The sequence below is a fragment of the Pelodiscus sinensis genome, chromosome 3 (assembly GCF_049634645.1).
Source record: "Pelodiscus sinensis isolate JC-2024 chromosome 3, ASM4963464v1, whole genome shotgun sequence".
NCBI classification, from domain to species: domain Eukaryota; kingdom Metazoa; phylum Chordata; order Testudines; family Trionychidae; genus Pelodiscus; species Pelodiscus sinensis.
In genome coordinates, this window is record NC_134713.1 from 93,616,055 (window position 1) to 93,636,153 (window position 20,099).

Sequence of the window (20,099 nt, forward strand, 5' to 3'; positions counted from 1 at the left end):
TTCACTGAGTGACAAGAGGCAGGAAAAAGGGTTCAGGAAACCTAAATAGGCTATTTAAATGAGTCACTGGAGCACAGAGGTGGTGATTATAAACCATGGATAATGGAGACTTATTCATCCATCCATCCACTACAAAAGGATTTATTAATAGTAGGAGGCTGTTGCAAAAGTATCACAAAAACTGGATTTCAAGGTTTCTTTTAAACCACTGAATTGAACATTAAGAAGTTATAACAACACCAGGAAAGATTATCCCAAAAGATAAAAGGCCTTCCACTGCACAATAGACCCAAGACATGTATTGCCCTAAAAGGCACATCACAGCAGGGTGTGCTGCTTAATACTTGCAAAAGAATTAGAACCTTGGCACTCATACAAAAGGCTGTGAATTAACAAATTTGTAATTACTTTACATTAACCCAAATGTAAAATACACAGTTAATGGGGTTATTCTCTTGCATACATTCAAGGACAGGAAAACAGCAATTGCTGATGCTGTTCTTGTGCAATTACTCTTTTCAGTGGGTGGAGAAAAAACACCCCACCTCCCACCCACAATGGTAAATACTTCCCTTCTGTTATATATGGGAAAAATCTGACCTCAGCCAGTGTGAGGCTTGAGAACCTGCCTTCCAAAGGGAGGGACCTGTTCCATTTTGGTGAGATCCCAAAGAGGAAGATGTGTGACAAAATGAGTGTCAAGCCGAAGATATCCGTGGGAATCGTCTGGGCTCCTTTTGCAAAAGGACAGGTAGTGTGTCTCCAACTTTTCTAAAATGTGCTCATAAAAGCACTTTTGGGTAGGGGGTGAGGACCAGAAATTATGAAGCCGCTACTGTTTGTGACCTTTGTTCCTTAATTCTATTAGTCTCATTCTCTTTGCTAGAAAGGGGAGGGGGCAGGGGATAAGTAATATAGAACCAGCTACAGTTCTAGCACAGTTTTAAGAGCTCTGGATGAGAAGGCATATTCAGTCCCAAAGGCAATATTTACCTTGGTTTTGTTCTAAGTGCAAAAAAGTTGTTTGATTCTACTTGGTTTTAACAACTGAAGCACAGGATAACTTTTTCTTTCCCCACCTCCCTTTATCACCAGTGTAGACCGCAAAACTCCATTTATTAATACCACACACTTGTCATGAATGCAATCTTCATTTCTTGGTGAATACTGACTTTCTAAATATGAGAGAAAAGGATCGTTAGACATAATTGCATTATAATTTTTAGCCATTCACATTCTTTATTTGTTCAATATGGGAGTTCCTCTCATTTTAATTACATCCTGGAGTGGAGATTTCTGGATTTACATCTTTTGGAACACAATGAAATAAATGCAATGATGTTTGTTTCAATCATCAGGCACAGCATACACTGTGCCATTAGATGTGATTATACTTGCTTCCAGATGATACCTTCCACCACCATATATGTCAGTGGTTTTCAGACCAGGGGTCGTGATCCAGTATGGGGTCGTGGAATGTCAGGCACTGAGTCTCACTGCTGCAGGATGATCCGTGGGCAAGCTAAGGCAGGCTTCCTGCTTGTCTTGGCATCACAGACTGTGCCGCACCCAGAAGCAGCCAACAGCAGGCCGGGCTCCTCCGTGGAGGTGAGGCAGAATTTATAGGGCTCTGCACACTGCCCCTGCCCTGAGCACTAGCTTTGCACTCACATTGGCTGGGAACCAATGGCTGCTGGCTGCTTCTGTGGTGCAGCCTGGTCTGTGGTGCCAGGAGAGGCAGGAAGCCTGCTTTAGCACTCCTGCTGACTGGGAGCTGCTTGATGTAAGCCCCTCCTGCGCAGAGCTATAACCTCTCTTGAAAGCCAGAGCCCCCTCCTACAGCCCAAAACTGTCATCCTCAGTACGGATATTAAATAAGTTAGAAAGCTAATTGACTTGTCAATGGAATTTTCATCAACTACTCGATTAGTTGATAAGGGGGCTCTGGCTTTCGAGGCTCTGATTTTTCAATGTAGTAAGAGCCTGGTGCCACCAGGCTCTTACTACTGTATATTGAAAAAGCAGAAGCGCAGCATCTGGGACCTAGTGTGAGCTGGCACTGCTTAGTCCTGGCTCATGTCATTTCCCCCCCTGCCTCCCCTGATCCCTCAGGAGATGGTGCTGGGGGGAACCGGCTTTTAAGCCAGCTCCCCACAACACCAGCTCCTGCTTCTCCCTCTGCTTTCTGCCTCTGATACAGAGGCAGCAAGGGGGCGGGGGGAAAGCAACTAGTCAAGTAGTGACTGGACTACTCAATAAGCCTAGTCACCATATTTTCTGGGATGCCTAGCACCTGCTCCTCCAGTTAAAAATCAATGACTGTTGCAGGTGTTCACCACATCTAAAAATTAGATTCTCTATCGGAAAGAAAGCCCTACAAAAACTTACTACATCAACCCCCACACTGCTTGAAGCTGAGCTTTTCCTTAGGAAAAACCCAGCGTCTGCTGTAAGGCTGGTTCTTCAAAGCTGGGAGGGCATCATCATCTTCAGTCCCTTGTTATTCAGCTAGCAGCAGCATTAACTTTTGTTATAGCCCAGTTCAGCTTTTTTCTCAGAAACAAAGAATGGAAAAGAAACAGACTCTCTCTCCAGCTTGGCATGTGTTTTCTCCTGTTACCAGCACAATCTCTTTGTACACTCTCCATTTCAAAACTGTAAAGTGCACCTGAGGCATGACTTGTAATTCCCTATGGAGACAGCCATTCTCCACCTACACACACTATTTAAACAAAAACCAAAACCAAAAAATATTTATTCTTCTTGAAAGTTACTCCATTTCTTCAATCCATTTCCTAGTAAATTTTATCCTAAATATCACAAAAATTAGAATGTCTAGATTGATACAAAGATGTAATACATAACATTCTGCTTTGGCCGGGTTTCTCCCTCTCTCTTAATCAGCCCACAATATTGTGATGTGTAGGCAGATGAAGCTTCTGGGATCCCATGTCCCAGAAAGAATGTGTATAATATAGGGCCAGATTTAGGAAAGAGCCCATCATTCAATGTTCCAAGTGCTTTTGAAAAATCTGGCTCCAATGGTGGAGCTGGGCACTTTTTCAGACATATCTCAAAAACAAACAACTGCCCCTTTCTGTACAAGCAAGGAAATTAAAGTTTGTAGGGGACAGAATCTGTTAAGCAACATTGAAAATGAAATTCCCACTGTTTGACATGTGAATATTTCAGTTATACTGTGCAATGGGGTCTGGGAGTGCTCCACCCCTTTGAAAATCTGTTAGGTTTCAACATTTGTCAACGATATACACCTTCTTGCATCAGAGAGTAAGTGATGCCACTAACTGATGTGGTGAACAAGAAACTTACTCTATGGACAAGTTGTTTCATACGTGCCTATTTTAGCATTTCTTCCACTTTCAAAGGGGAAAAAATTCTCTTCTAGCCCAGTTAGGTATCAGTGGTGGAGACAGGATACCAGAGTAGATGGAACACTGGTCTGATTCCGCATGACTGTTTCTCTTACAACATAATTTGCTGGTGTTGAGCTATTTCATCTTAAACGTGTTTGTTTCAAAATCTCATTTTGGTGTTAGCTAAAGGATCTCTTTCAATTGTGACACAGTTTATAGAAGAAAAATAAGAACATAAGACAGGGATAAACAATGAAGACTTGGTTTTGTATTTCTGGCACTGGACTGGACCCAACCTCAGGAGACCTGGGTTCCATTCATGCTTTGCCACAGACTTCCTACCTGACCTTGGGCAAGTTATTTAACCTGTGAGAGCCTCCATTCCTTATCTGCAAAATGACAGTACTTCTTTTCTCACAATCTTTGTTCTGTTTACACTGTAAACTCTTCAGAGCAAGACTGTGTATTACACAATATGTACCAGTGTGATCAGAGAATTAACCTGGGATTTGGGCATCCTGGATTTACGTCTCTGTTCTACCACATGCTAATGGTGTGACCTTGGAGAAAATTACTTGGCTTCTCAGATTGTGATGATAAGCACATTAAAGATTGTAAGATGCTCCAATAATGCAGAAATGTGGACAATATAAGTAACTAATCTTAGCTGGGGATCTAGGTGTTACCAAATTAATATATTTTATGAAGATTACCTGGACTTGTCCCTTGAATCCATTGGTCTTCCAGTAATTCATATCCTAATTGACAAGCTCCATTCTCATTTTCCACTGCAAACAACTGAAAGTGTTGCTCAAGCAATGAGCAGTCCGGTGGCACTGTAGAGACTAACAGATATATTATATTACGAGCTTTTGTGGACAAAACCCACTTCACTGCCTTTTGTAGTGCGTTAACTAGTCTTTGTGACAGAGGATAAATGGACACAAATCAGACATCAGGAATGATAACACACATAAACCTGTTGGGAAACATTTTAACCTCCCTGGACACTGAATAATGGATTCAAAAGTAGCAATTCTTCTGCACAGGAATTTTATCACCCAGTTACAGAGGGAGACAGCTGAACTAGAATTCATTTACAAATTCAACACTATCAACTTGGGCTTGAATAAAGTGAACACACTACAAAATCAATTTCCCCAGCCTTTGCTATTTGCATTGATGTATCAAAAGCTATGAAAGGGACACATCCGGTCTGATTCAAATAGCATCCGTAAGACGGGTCGTGCAATTGGCAGGTAACTACTATTGCTGTTAAATATACTCTGGATTCTGTAATTTCCATTCCAACTCATCTGATAAAGTGGGTTTAATCCACAAATGCTCACGTTAGTCTCTAAGGGTATGTCTACACTACAGCACTATTTCAAATTAGCTCACTGCCTCCCAGGCTGGCGTGGACCGCCCCGCCCCCCAGGAGTTGGTCGAGAGCGGGGAAGTAGGGGCAGGTGGCAGCCGCTGCTGTGGTGCCACCCTGGTGGCTCTGGCGTATGCCTGCCGCAGCTCTTTGACTTTCAGGCGCACCTGCTCCTGGGTGCGCCTGTGACCCTTTCGGGCCATGGTAGCCGCTATGCCGCGTTCCTCCACCTAGTGCAGAGATCATGGACGTTGGGGGCCTCCCCCCAAACCACAATGAGGTCCATGACCTCCACACTAGTCCAGGAGGGCGTGCGCTGTCTACTGGCTGGCCCCTGGGTGCTGGGGGACTGGGCGGGGGATGGCTGGCTGTGACTGGCTGTCTGCCTCACCTTGGGGCCACTGGGTCAGGGGCAGAGACTGCTGGCAGGCCTGGCTCTGGCAAGTGCCGTCTGGCCAGAGTCTACCCCTTTAAGGGCCTCGGGACTGGGGGAAAGGAGAGGAGTTTTCCTGGTTTGGCCCATAGTGGGGGAACTGGGAAGGGCTGGAAGCCCCCTAATTCGAAATAAGTGTCTACACAGAACTTATTTCGAATTAGCTATTTTGAATTACGCGTTACTCCTCGTAGAATGAGGTTTACCTAGTTCGAATTAAGCACTCCGCTAGTTCAATTTAAATTCGAACTAGCGGTTTGTATGTGTAGACACTATTAAAGTTAATTCCAACTAACGGCTGTTAGTTCGAATTAACTTTGTAGTATAGACATACCCTAAGGTGCCACAGGACTGCTTGTTGTTGTTTTTAACTAACACACACAGCCATCCTTCTTAGACTTCTTGCTCACACAATTAATTCTTATTGGCACACATAAACATGAGAGGAGCCTTGCCTGAATCTGGAGTGTTGCCCTGAATCTGGAGTGTCAAACTTCCAATTTATTCCTATAATAAAGAACTGAGAGGTGTTAGCTACAAAGTGCTGCAGAGAGGACACTGCTGCCTCCAGGCACCTAGGAACCATGAAAAACAGACTGTTTCATGCCTTTGAGACCTCCAGCAGTCTCTTCTCCCTTCTACAGCTGCACTGTGCACTTCAAAGACAGCTGAGTTGATTTAAAATCTAACTTGTGCTTAAAGCACTACTTTGGGATCAGTCAGTTCTCATTGCAACTTTTAATTAAAAAGTCACTGTAAAGCAGCCCAGCCACAGCTCGGTGCTGGAGCTTGGCTAGAAGAAAAATGTAATTTTCCCCTGTGAAGCTGAGCTATTTGAAAAGAATGAGGAGAGAAACTGTGCTGTGTCCCCCCCTCCAGTCTAGCTGCCAAGTTTTCCAAGCATCGACCTCCGACAAACCTCTCCTTGTAGATAGGAAAAGTATCCAATTTACCTTTCAAACAACTCAAGTCCCATTCACGTCAGTGTGAGCGACACGTGAGCCAGACAGATGGACTAGGCCCAACACAGCAGCTGCTCTCTATGGCACAATGAGGTCAATTCCAGCCTTATGCACAGAGCTGCCTAAATTACTTTAAATGATAAAGAAAATAACCACCTCCTTTTCAATGTAATAGGCAATGGAAGAAACCAAGTTACCTTTACAAAGAACAAAAAATACTCTAGTGAACCTTGTGAATGTTTCTTTCTGCTAACATTGTTAACATCCCCTATATCCAGAACGGTTCTTTTCCTTGCAAGTAACTAAAGCCTTGTCTATGCTATTGCTTAAATAGATATTACATTGCTCTGAGCTGTAAAAAGCCCTGCTTCCCCATGTGAGGTAACTTACATATGCTTAAGCTGTGTCTACACCACACTATGTTGGTGAGAGATGCTCTCCCATTGACATAATTTCTGCCTTTTGTTCAGGTGGATTATGTTGACGGGATCATGCTCTCTTGTCGTTTTATCCCGGCTTCACCTGACCTCCTAAATCAATGCTACGTTGCATTGATTGTAGCAGGGCCAATTTAGTGTGGTATGAAGACAAATGCTTAAATAGACACTTTCAGTAATTTCATGCAGAGCAGAACATATACAAGATGACAATGATTTTCCCTTTCAGTGGTTTGAAATGACCCGAGATCATCTTGAGAATTCCTATTCCAAGGAATGGATGTGAAAGAGAGATCATTTTTGTTAGTTGAGTGAACTGTTCTAACAAAGAGAATGACGGGTGTTCTATTATCTGAAAAAGTAGAATAAAATACCTATCCATGAAGGTGATTTTTTTCTTCTTTAAAAACAGGTTCTACTTGATGATTGTAAATTACTTTTCAAGGCTCTACATTCACTTGAGGTGCAGTTATGTGCACTCAGGGATCTATTACAGCATTTTCCTATGCTCTTCAACTGCAGCCCCGATCCTGCAACTGGGTCCATGTGGGTAGACCCATGCAGAGTCTAATTCAACATAGATCAGTTTGCAAGATACAGACCCAGATTTCTTTCCATTTTTGCCTCCTGTACTCACATCAGAACAGGTAATAGAGATGTAGCCATGTTAGTCTAGTCTAGCTGAAACAAAAAACGGGACTTTAGCACTTTAAAGACTAACAAGATGGTTTATTAAGTGATGAGCTTTCGTGGGCCAGACCCACTTCGTCAGATCAAATTGTGGAAGAAAATAGGCATGACCATATATACCAAAGGGATACAATAAAAAAAAGTGAACACATATAACAGGTATATCAGAACAGGTGATATACTTGTTATTTTAGTGCAGTGCATTTGCACACAATCTGTTGTTTAATGTAAATTCTGCTCCAAAACAGGTTTCTTTCTAACATAATTGCTCAGATACATGATCTACCTGACTTGTATTTCTTATTAACAGGCACGGGAAGGAGTGGAAAAGGGGCCAGAAGTGGTGAAAGAAGCTGGCCTGATTGATAAACTAATAGCCGAAGGTACTTTTCAAATGGAAAGAACATATTTAAATACAACTAACATCATTCACGCTAAACACACTAATAGTACCCAAGCAATGCTCCAGCATCTTCAATGAAATAAAATCCCTAAAACATTTAAATAAAACAAAAACACTATCTTTTAACATTTTTAGAAAACTTCAAAGTGCTTAAAATCAACAGAAATCTGTACAAGTTTTCTCCTTACAATTTTTTCACCAATGTATTGGATTCCTGAAGTGGCATGCACATTGACCCAGAAACCCCCAATTCAACCTGCCCTTCCCTTGGCCAGCAAGAGCATGTAGGTATTTCAGATTTCTGGTGATGTTATCTTAGCAGCCGCTTTTGCGCAAAAGCTTGCCAGCTGTCTACACTGGCCGCTTGAATTTGTACAAGAGCACTGGCGTTGTAATGTACAAAATCAGTGCTTCTTGCGCAAATACTTTCACGCTCCCACTTGGGAAAAAGGCCTCTTGCGCAAGAATACTTGCACTAGAGGGCCAATGTAGACAGGGAAGAACTGTTTTGCGCAAAAAAGACCCGATGGCTAAAATGGCGATTGGGGCTTTCTTGCGCAAAATTGCGTCTAGACTGGTCACGGATGCTTTTGTGCAAAAGCAAATCTTTTGCGCAAAGGCACTTGCCAATCTAGACACGCTTTTGCGGAAATACTTTTAACAGAAAAACTTTTCCGTTAAAAGTATTTCTGCAAAATCGTGCCAGTCTAGACGCAGCCACTATGTATGTATGTCCTCCTTAATCACTTATCATGTAACTGTATATTTTATGAAGCTGTACCAAAGGAGGCCTAACTATACACGATGGCTACATCTAGACTGGCATGATTTTCCGCAAATGCTTTTAACGGAAAAGTTTTCCGTTAAAAGCATTTGCGGAAAAGAGCATCTAGATTGGCATGGACGCTTTTCCGCAAAAGCACTTTTTGCGGAAAAGTGTCCGTGCGAATCTAGACGCGCTTTTGCGCAAAAAAGCCCCGATCACCATTTTCGTGATCAGGGCTTTTTTGCGCAAAACAAATCTGAGTTGTCTACACTGGCCCTTTTGCGCAAAAGGACTTTTGCCCAAACGGGAGCAGCATAGTATTTCTGCAAGAAGCACTGATTTCTTACATGAAGTCAGTGTTCTTGCGGAAATTCAAGCAGCCAGTGTAGACAGCTCGCAAGTTTTTTCGCAAAAGCAAGTGCTTTTGCGGAAAAACTTGCCAGTCTAGACACAGCCCATGTATGGCCTTACATAGGCGTGTGAATTAGGCTGAAAATATGTTTCCTACCCCCACTCCTCCATAACCTCCAGAAAAATATTCTCCAAACGTTTCTAAGGTAGTGGGCAGCTGCCTACGTTGCAGTCTTTATAGTGCTTGGGAAGCTTAGAACTCTGCGGAAGTTTTGCAGAAGTAGCAAGAACCCAATGTTCATTTAGAGTTGAATGAACTACTGTCTCCCTGTCTGTCAGAGCATTGCCTTGTACTTGTACACTGCTGCCCCCTACCAGGCACTTGTGTGCCACAGTATCTGAATGCTCTACCGTAATGTATTTATTTTCAGAGCACCTGTGAGGTAGAGCAGTGTTTCTCAAGCTTTTTTTTTTTTCATAAAGTACCCCTTTAAAAAAAATTATAAGTTCCCCCAGTACCTACAGTTTTCAGGCACAATTTTTTTCTACCATTGCAACACATTTGTTTAAACACCTTAATCTTAGCTGGGCGATGAAATTTTTGGGTGTAAAAAGTACAAAAATAATAAAGCGCTGTAAAACTTAAAACAAAAATTCATTTTTTTCCAAATTTCAGTTGTGTTAACATACCCCCCCAAACTTCTCTCAAGTGCCCCAAGGGTATTCGTACCACTGGTTGAGAAACACTAAGGTAGAGAAGTGTTGTTAGCCTCTTTTTCAGCAGGGGAACAAACCAACAAAGTCACTTGTAACATCAAAGATACAGGCAGCCTGCAGCAGAGTAGGGAACTGAACCAGGGACTCTCAAATCTAGGACAACATTGTAACCATTCCCCCATTATTAATTATCATTATTGGTATTATTGCAGCACCTAGGAGGATTAGGACTCCACTGATGTAGGTATAGTACAACCACAGAACAAAACACCAATCCCATGAGTTCCTTTCTCACTAAGCTAACAGCTATATCCTTCCTCACCCGCCCTTGTTGACCATCTCTTAGCTATTCAGAAGGGTGAAAGTTTGCTCTCCTCTGGAAGCCAAGCTATTAATAGCAGCAAAAGCTCCAGATTCAGAACTCTCCGAATGATAACCTAGGCAAATGGCTGAGTTGGGTTAGAAGCTCTTCAATAAGGATCTAAAGAAGAAAAGCAGAGTCATAGATTAAGCTGCAAGATCCTCCCCCGCATCTAAGCATATAATAGCTTTACAAATGACACATGACTTATTCCATATTACCTGCTGTATAATAACGTTCAATTGTTTTGAATGGGAAATTTTAAATACAAAATGTACTTCCTTTTGACCTTTACCTTTTTCCTTTCATTTGGGCTAATCACAGGGTGTGATGTTAAAGATTATGGAACCTTGCTGTTTGATGACATTCCCGATGACCCACCATGTCATAATGCAAAACATCCCAGAAGTGTTGGGACAGCAAACAAGAAGCTAGCCAGCGTTGTGGAAGAAGTGAAGAAGAGTGGAAGAAACTCTTTGGTAGTTGGCGGAGATCACAGGTCTCTTGTTATACTTGTCTGTATAAAAAGCATGAATGGCTTTAAGAGCTGCATAAACTAGGGGTGTTAAAATGCATGTAATGCTGAAAATTTCTGCAGTTACACATGGGGAGGCAGTCAGTTCCCTGGGAACCAATGCACACCAGAAACCACTTTTAAGCTGGCATCCCACATTTACCAGGCGCCTGTAACTGTGAATGTTAACTGATGAGTTGAGGCTCGTTGGTTAATCATATACACTGCTACACTTACTAGCACAAACTACCCAAATGAGGAGTCAACTCATTTTTAGCTAAGTCTTATCATTTTGGTTTTCAAAACTAACAGCTGTCTGATAAATCTGATCAAAAGTCTTTGCCCATGCCAACACCACTTAGCCAACACTGTTTCCTACACTGTAGTGTTCACATTTAAAACATGTAGGAGGAACCCTCATTCCAGCAGAGCATTTATGTATATTTGGGTCCTGATCCTGAAAACACTTATGCAGATGAATAATTTTACACACTTTAGGAGTGAGTAGTTAATGTGGCTGTTCACCAAAGTGTGGCTCCAGCAAAGCATTCAAGCATTTAAAAATGTAAATAGTATTGGGATTCCCTTGAAGATCTCTCTTTATCCAGCCTCCCAAGAACTCAGTTTGACTCCAGATTTCATCTCTCAGGTATCCTAATTTGGCATACAGCAGAGGCAATGAATCTTTTTTTGGCCAGGGGCCAATACAATGACCCACAGAAAAATCAGTGGGAGCCACACACAAGTGAGAAGCAAAAAAACCCCAAACAAAAAACTTCCCCAATTCATTCACCTGGCTCCACTGAGACCCAGCCTGTGCTGGCCTTCCCCCCGTCAGTGGAGCAAGCTGGTGCTCGTGTTCCATCTCCAGGGGGTGGAGGGGAGGTGCTAACGCTTGAAGAGTTGCCGTGGGGCTGGAGTGTGAGTTTTCCCCATTGCAAGGGGAAGCCCTGCACTCCTCCATGGGATGGATCCCAAATAAGTCAGGGGTTGAATCTGGCCTGCAGGCCTTATGTTCCCAACCCTGGGCATGTAGCAATGCTACACTGAGATGATCAGGGAGCATCACAGCTCCAAAGTTATACAGAGACTCTCTCTTTGTATACATTTATACACATCTCATTGTATTTACTAGACATTGCATCACATACTTTATGATCAGATTGGTTAATCGGTAGGAACTGATCATCCCAGTATCACATGCTCTGTCCATCTGTCATCTATGTTTGGACTTCCTCTTTACTTCAACTGTACACTCCTGATTTACTTTGTCCCTTGTTATCTAGTTCATAGTAAAGAGTTCCCTAGGCATTCTCCCTCATCTGAGCTAGCTCAGACATTGTCTTTTTAGCCTACTGACCTAGCACAAATGTCCTGTTTCAACCTGATGATTCATTCACCTCCCTAATCCTATCTTCCAAAGAATGAGGCCCCTGGTGTTAATATTTCAGGGCAGGCCTCAACCACAAATAGTCTCATTCCCTGCACTGGGACTATTCAAACTGTGAGCAACTTTAAGCACTCCTAGCAAAGTGAAGGGGACAACTCATGTTCTACATGTGCATGAGTGCTTTGCTGGATCAGGACCCAAATTACCATTCAGGATCAGGGCATCTGAACCGTTGTGAACTCACTAAGCAGTGCTCCTGCCAGTGTTACAGCCTTTTGCTCTATGCTTCTGTGAGTGTGTTGACCCCAAGCTCAACTCCATGGTACACAAGAAGCCCCAGCCTTTCCTTTTCCAGACTTCCCTTCACAGAGAGTATAGCATTTCCAGTGCACGAGAAGCCTTGCTGGGCTGCACAGAAGGCTGCAGATTTTCATCTTCCGAGAATGCTTTGCAACAAATGCTTTTTCAGATACGTTTAAAGTGGTGCTTTGAGAAGGAAAATATGTTGTGTACTATACCATGAAATGCATGTTTACATACAACTCTCTGTGTATCCAGCTTGTCAATTGGAAGCATATCTGGCCATGCAAAAGTTCACCCTGATCTTGGTGTAATTTGGTTTGATGCCCACTCTGATATTAACACTCCACTGACATCAACATCTGGAAACATTCATGGGCAGCCTGTGGCTTTCCTCCTAAAGGAACTGAAGGACAAGGTAATACAGCCATCACCTATTTATATTGCAAATATCTTGGGAACTGACCCTAAACAGAGGTGGGGTCTTGCTCATCTTTTGCTCCCTGATTACTACAGTAACATTTAGAATGAGTAGGGGAACCGGACCACCTAGTTCCTCCCATTGGGATCCTGTTTCTCCCAGTGGATTTCCCAAGGCTCCTGTGAGAAAAGTGTCTGGCAGTCCCTGTACAACTAGGGGCTTCAAAGCTCTGCTCATGGTTGGAAGCCATGGCAAAGGAAGACTCCCAGGGACCCAGTGTCATATGGCTCATATTTGGGGGGCAAGGTTTGATATTCTGCCTGCTCTCAATCCATCTTATCTTTCTACACACACTTTTTGGGCATTTTAAGAAATCAAGCCTTCTCCACCCTCCCCCAACTTTCAGGATGAGACTAGTTATGGGGTTAACATAGTAAAAATAAAACCTCTTTATTCCTCTTAGATGCCTGAAGTTCCAGGATTCTCATGGCTAATTCCATGCCTGTCTGCTAAAGACATTGTGTATATCGGACTAAGAGACGTGGACCCTCCTGAACAGTGAGTCCAGTTCCTCTCTCAGTAGTGCTCAAATGTTACCTTTTCCTTGCTTAAATGGATGTGTGGTGGTGGTGCAGACTGCAGAATAGGTGCCTCCTTGACCAGTGCAAGGCTTAATGGGATGTGAATTGGAAACAACTGGCTAGGCGGCAGAACTGAAGAAAAGGACCGGGGGATGGAGGGAAATAATGCATCACAAATTGAATACGAGCCAATAATGCGATGCAGTTGTGGAAAAAGTCAAATATTATGTGAACAGAATGTTGTATGTGAGACCCAGGAGGTAACTGTCCCACTCTGCCTGGCCTGGCAAGGCCTTAGCTAGAATACTGTGTCCAATTCTGAGCACCACACTTGAGGAAATAAGTGGCTAAATCAGAGTTTGCCCACAGGAGAGCAACACACATGAAAAAAAAAAGTTGTAGAAAATCTGGCCTCCAAGGAAGTGTTAAAAATAAAATGTTTGTTAGTCTTGAGAAAAGACGACTACGGGGGGAGTCTGGTAACAGTTTTAAAATATGTTAATGGGGGTGCTAAAGCAGATGGTGACCTATTGATGTGTCTGTCCACTGAAGGAAGAGAAATAACACCATCAACACGTCTTCTCTCCTTTCAGCTCTCACCACAAACCATGTCTGCTCCTCTCCTGTACTGAGCAGTCTCTCTAAAGATGCAGTCCAGCAAGAACTCTCACCTTTCTGCCCATCTCCTACTCTGAACATTCATCGTTTTCACCCTAGTCTACGTCTCATAGGTCTCTCTCCTCTTTGTCCTCTAATGCCCAACTTATCTCTTACCTTTTCCTGCTCTTCTCTTAGGCTAAGAGAAGTAGTTTCTTTAGAAGATCATCTGGTTCTTTCCTCTGCAACTCATCTGCTCTTCCAACCAAAAAAGTCTTTCAGCAATTGCGCCTGCCTTTCTAACTTTTGTTCCCTATCCCTTCCTCTGTTTGCCTAAACCATAACATGTTTTAATCCAAATTTGAGAACTTAAATATTGAGTTGTAGGCACCTAAATGACATAAGGCATCCAAATTCATGTTAAATAAATATATATTTCAAATATAACCAAATCTGATTAGATGCCTACATATGTGCTAAAGTTCAAAAATTAAACATTTGAATAAAAGCAGAATACTTTCTTCCCTTCTTTTGCTTGTATAACTCATTCATCTGGTTGAGGTAAGCAGATATAAAATGTAAAATTTACTTACTTGTACTTAGTTCTCTGATAGAAGATAAACATTTCAAAAGTCTGCAAAAGTACATTTACAGAATGCTGAAAATACAAAGCACTTTTAGTTGCAGTCATAAACCATTAATGGGTCTGCCATATCTCTTTCAGCTGTTTTCTGAAATCCCTGGGTATTAAATACTATTCAATGACTGAAATTGATCAGCTTGGGATTGGGAAAGTGATGGAAGAAACACTTGATTATTTGCTGGCCGAGTAAGTAAAGAAACTACTTCATTTTTATATAAGATAAATATTACACTGCAACCCATGCACAGAAGTGATCAGATGAATCATCCCAGAATTTTGAGATTCCAGTCAATCACTGAAATGCTTCAGGGATGCTGCACAGATAGTTGCCAGAATAGTACAGGCAGTCCCCGAGTTACGCGGATCCGACTTATGTCGGACCCGCAGTTACGAACGGGGTTTGCTCCGCGTCTCCCTGGTCTGCTGAAGACCAGCAGACCAGGGAGACGGGGAGCAAAGCCTCTGAGGACGCCGGCAGCGGGACAGCCTCGGCGCGTCTGGGCTGTCCCGCTGCCCGCGTGCTCTGCGGCTCCCTGGTCTGCTGGTCTCCAGCAAACCAGGGAGATGCAGAGAAAAGCCGCAGAGGACCCGGGTGGCGTCTCCCTGGTCTGCTGGGGGGGGGGGAGGGCGCAGCTAGTACGCCCCCCCCAGCAGACCAGGCTTTTCTCCGGACGCCTGTGGTAGAGCAGCTGGGGCGCTGGCGGTTGGTCCCGCAGCGCCACTCTGGGCGCTACTGGACCAACCCGGCAGCACCCCAGCTGCTCTGCCACAGGCGTCCTGATTCAGCCGCTGCTGGTCAGTTTCATCAGCAGTGGCTGAACCAGGATGCCTGGGGCAGAGCAGCTGGGGTGCTGCTGGGATGGTCCAGTAGCGCCAAGGAGCGGCGCTACTGGAGCAACCCAGCAGCACCCCAGCTGCTCTGCCCCAGGCATCCCCAAGTCAGCCGCTGCTGAAACTGACCAGTGCTGACTACAGGAATCCCGAGGCAGAGTTGCTCTGCCCCGGGCTTCCTGGAATCAGCCACTGATCAGTTTCAGCAGCAGCTGACTTGGGGACGCCTGGGGTTCTTAAGTTGAATCTGTATGTAAGTTGGAACTGGCGTCCAGATTCAGCCTGTTGAAACTGATCAGCGGCTGATTCCAGGAAGCCCGGGGCAGAGCAACTCTGCCTCAGGCTTCCTGTAGTCAGCTGCTGGTCAGTTTCAGCAGCGGCTGAATCTGGACGCCAGTTCCGACTTACATACAGATTGAACTTAAGAACAAACCTACAGTCCCTATCTTGTACGTAACCCGAGGACTGCCTGTAGAGCAAAATTGTACAAGGACAGAGGGCGAAGAGGTGCCCTATATGCAATAGGACTACGTGACTGTGTTAAGTTCAACTTACATCTAAGTATATGGCACGTTTTGCAAAAAGAACTCATACATATAAACAAGCCCAATTTATCTACTGACAATATAAAGACAGAAATTCAGGGGAAAAAAGTTACAGGAGATCCACTAAGTATTTTTGATCATACAGTCAAAGATCACTTCAGAACTCCCCATATTATGCATATTTAACACATGGTGGGTTAATTTTAATGGTATTTAAACTGGCAGCTAATTTTGAAATAAATACTACAATTAGCCTCACTGCTGCACACAGTTATGGCAAAGTCTCTTTTTGGCAGTGAATGACTACAAAAGAGCATCAGGCAGTACTCTAGGCCCCTGGGTAACTTTGGAGGCGTTTAGTGTCTTAATGCTAGGTGCTTTATGGCAGGGACTCTTTTTGCTGTTTGTGTACAGTGCCAACCACAGTGGGACCATGACTGGGGCTCCTAGGTACTACAATAACACAAGTAGTAATAAATGTCTCCCCATACTGGCTCTGAGGTCTTCTTCCCACTCAGAGATCAAACAGAGCTAGGTTGTTCAGGCTTCTCCACCTGCTGCTATTCCTAGAACTCTGCCCTCCTCAAGAAGGGATTCTCCTCTGTTCTTGGGGCTACAGTCTTATGTAGAGTAGTAAAAAAAAAAGGGTATTAGTAGCAGCAAGGAGTGATGGATTAAATTTTAAAAAACAGCACAACTTTAGACAGAATTCAGGAAGAACTTCGTTACAGGGCGATTGTAAAACTGTAACAGTCTCACATTGGGGAATGGTGACAGCATCATCAATTTAGTTCATTTTACTCTAGAGAATATATTTTAGAGAACATTCCTTTACTGGTAGCAGGATCGATTAGGCAACCCAATTGGCTTCCCCTGTCTCTAGTGTATACTAGATATTTCATATACAACTTACAAAAATCGAGGTCCCTGCATCCTTCAAAATTTACAAACTATTACTTGTGCCACTGTGTTGCCATCCAAAGCAGTTATGTCATTCATAATTCCTTTATCTGACACAAATGTTTTATAAGTAGGACACAAAAAGCCTGAATCAGGAGGATTAAGTTTTTCCATTGTTTGTGAAGAACAGTTTCACAGGGTGCACTTTACAGCTTTTCAGAACGCATGGGTTTAATTCTATTCTCTTGCTTTCCTCCAATAAAGAAAGAAGAGACCAATTCACTTAAGTTTTGATGTTGATGGATTGGATCCCTCTCTGACACCAGCTACAGGCACCCCAGTTGTTGGAGGAACGACTTTGAGAGAGGGAATCTATACAGCAGAACAACTTTTCAGAACAGGTACAACCACACCTGAAAATTCTTGATACCAGTTAAGATTTAACATTTACAATGTCTCCCTAGAGCCTTTGAAGTATTGTGGTGAGGGGGTTTTCTGACTTTGAGATACATTAAAGCAATGAAAATCCAATATGTAAGAGAAATGCACAAAATCAAGTAAGCGAATAGGAGATTCAGTACTGCTAAATTACTCTCCTTTGTAGTAATAATGTAGGATGAAGCGGATGAGCTTATAGTTTAGCTGTGGATGGACAGAGTAAAGTCTGATTTAGTTCTTAGTCTATAGCTAAAACTAGGTGAGCACTGCCTATGCCAGACTTGTCAATAAAATTACAACAGCTCATATCTCTTGACTAGGAGAAAGAAAAAAAAAGGAACCAGTGTACTTGTCATGCCTGATTTCGATTACGGAATGGGTAGTGACATAGACCTGGCAGAGCTTCCCCTGCTGAATACTCACTAGACTCCTATGTCTGAAATCCAAGTACTGGATAGTGCGTTCTATTAAGCCCACTCAGTCTGAGAAACACCTCTGGTCCCTCAGGCTCACTCCTCCCTCACTGACACTCCTTCTTTGAAGTGAGATTCCATCATCCAAATGTAACAGACTTCAAGACCAGCGCTGAACTACCAACCCCCAAGTCTCACCAATAACCTAAACACACCCTGTCTGCCTGACACTTCACTCAGTAAGCACAAGAGACTTAGGATACATGCAAAAGTAAAACAAAGCCTTCACAGATATCTCACCTGCCTTTGCCCTCACCACTCACAGACCTTTGGGTTTTGGTCAGTCCTGGGAGTGTCCCAAAACCTCCCTCTCTCCTGCTCAGTCTTGTCTTCCTGTTCTGGTTAGTGAGAGGTAGCTGATAAGTACAGGTCATATCCTTTTATAACTTCAAGCTCCCTCTGGCATTTGACACTCCTGGACTCCACATCGGGTGTTCAGTGCCCTCCCTTAGGTGATCCCTTTTTTGGTAACTACTCACCAAAGCAGAAAGCCTGGTTTCTTGCAACTTGCTACCTTCTTTAGGATAAGCACTGTACTGCCAGAGGAAAATCATTCAGGGTTTACAGCACTTGACAGGTTGTACACTATCTCCACCTCTTGGAATTCCCATCCAAAACGGAGGCCAAAAGGTAACGGAGAAGGTGCAAAGTTGTTGTAGCTGTGTCAGTCGCTGGACATTAGAGAAACAATGTGGGTGAGGTAGTATCGTGTATTAGACCAACTTCTGCTGATGAGAAAATCAAGCTGTTGAGCTACACAGAGCTTTTCTTCAGGTTTGGGAAAGGTACTAAGAGTGTCACTGCTAAATACAAAACGAAGCAGATGGTTTAACATAAGTAATTTAACACATATTAAAAAGCCAATTCAAATTTAAACTTTCCAGAAAACTTTGCCCACAGCATTCTAAATAGTGAATCCAAATGATCTGAAGACCAGTGTGCCCACATCTAGTAATATCACCTCACCTTTTGCCTACGGATTAAAACGGCATTTGTATTGAAAATGCCATCAAAGCAGAAAAAGTGTCACTGTTTCTTGGTATAAGAAAAGAAAATGAAATATTAATGAATAGTGACACACACAAGCATTAAAACTGGAGGTGTCAGAGCAGTGAGTTAAGTAGCAGGTATCGAATACCCAGACATTCTGGAACCAAAGATTCAAATTTCATCAAATATCTCTTCATCCTCCCCTCAGAGAGAGAAACTGTATCACATAGCTTGGCCTCTGCCCAGGGCTTTTGGATAAGACCTTTAAGTGAGGTCTGGTCTACTCTCATAGTATCTTTTGCACAAATAAAGGATTGACTTATGTCCAGGGCTTGACAGTTAACGTAACAGGCGAATAGATTTTAATCCGGTGTGGCCGCGCAGTGCGGTCAGCGCATGCGCAGAGCACGGCTGGCGAGCAAGGCTTGCTGCCGCTTGTTGAGCCCTGCTAATGTCCATAGGCTAAATTTCCTGTGCTGTCCTACTATGTAGCACTCTAGTCTCTTCATAGTTGTTGCACTCCCACCACAGCTACTTGAGTTTTAGTGCAAATTAGTTACTGAAGTGCTTTTGTGAATTCGTTGGAATACAGGTGATGTTTGATAAAATATAAGAAACAGACATGAAGAAAGTTAAATATTACCTGCGACTATCCAATGGGCATAGAGCTAGCGAAGCTGGCTCCTAAGACTTCTTCTTTATATCCCTGGGTTCAGACAACATATTTGGGAGTGGGACTGGATGGGTTTGAGGATATCCAGAGCATTCTGCGTAGCTGTGCCTCAGATAGCATATGGACTCTTGGGGACAAAGCGTATGAGCTCTTGGGGTTCAAATTAGACTAGTCCCCAAACAATGCCTGAGGCTGAGTTAGAGTCATAACTAGCTCCGTCACATCAGCTCCTTGTTGTGGTATCCAGTAGAAGATAAGCATAGTAGAAAAATTGGCTCTAAATATCTGCATCCTACAGTGGCAAAAGGAACACTACTGGTTGAGCCTTCTTATACTAGCCTTTGTTAATGTTGATACAGAACAAAGGCAAAACCCAACAGGGGAAAAAACACATCGTACCTTGGAACCTTTCTGGTAGTGAATTTGGAATTACACAATTTCATTTTCAGGTCAAGTATCAATTTAAAGTTTTCTGAGTATAACTGTCATTTGTAATTACAGGATTGCTATCAGCAGTAGATATTATGGAGATCAATCCATGTCGTGGGAAGACACGAGAAGAAGTTGACTCAACAGTCAACACAGCTGTTTCAATTATCTTGTCCTGTTTTGGTAAAGCACGTGAAGGTTCTTGTATATAGCTCAGTCACAAAAATCCATCTGAACATATGCAATTATGTTCCAACACGTTTTTCAGTCCTAAAGTATAATATTTTGTTAATAATAGTTGCTTACTGATCCACTTTGGTGAGTTCAAGCTAATGAACAGTAATTGTCACTCGTACTAATGGAGGCTGGTGAAATAAAGTGACAGATCTGCATAATGTTTTCTACTTTATGACAAATTCTAAAAATTACACTGTTACCCAGGGTTCTTTCAACCCAAACCTCTCAGTAACTTTTACGCTCTGCGAGGTGATGTCAGGAGATA

At 43.0% G+C, this 20,099-nt stretch overlaps 1 protein-coding gene across 1 annotated transcript; it reads left to right on the forward strand.

Annotated features, from left to right (window-relative positions):
* Positions 1-591: 591 nt before the first annotated feature.
* Positions 592-19,992, forward strand: ARG1 (arginase 1). The gene is made up of 8 exons (XM_006118623.4): positions 592-751; positions 7,585-7,657; positions 10,197-10,371; positions 12,335-12,494; positions 12,961-13,055; positions 14,400-14,504; positions 16,859-16,995; positions 19,670-19,992. Exons 1-8 carry the CDS (start codon positions 680-682, stop codon positions 19,807-19,809), a joined length of 957 nt encoding a protein of 318 aa, XP_006118685.1. The 5' UTR covers positions 592-679; the 3' UTR covers positions 19,810-19,992.
* Positions 19,993-20,099: the final 107 nt, after the last annotated feature.

Excerpts from the sequence above, each read along its gene's own strand:
- ARG1 (XM_006118623.4), top strand. The coding sequence starts at position 680 with ATGTGTGACAAAATGAGTGTCAAGCCGAAGATATCCGTGGGAATCGTC. Across the intron at positions 7,658-10,196 it reads TGATAAACTAATAGCCGAAG|GGTGTGATGTTAAAGATTAT; the intron begins GTACTTTTCAAA and ends GGCTAATCACAG. Across the intron at positions 16,996-19,669 it reads AGAACAACTTTTCAGAACAG|GATTGCTATCAGCAGTAGAT; the intron begins GTACAACCACAC and ends TTGTAATTACAG.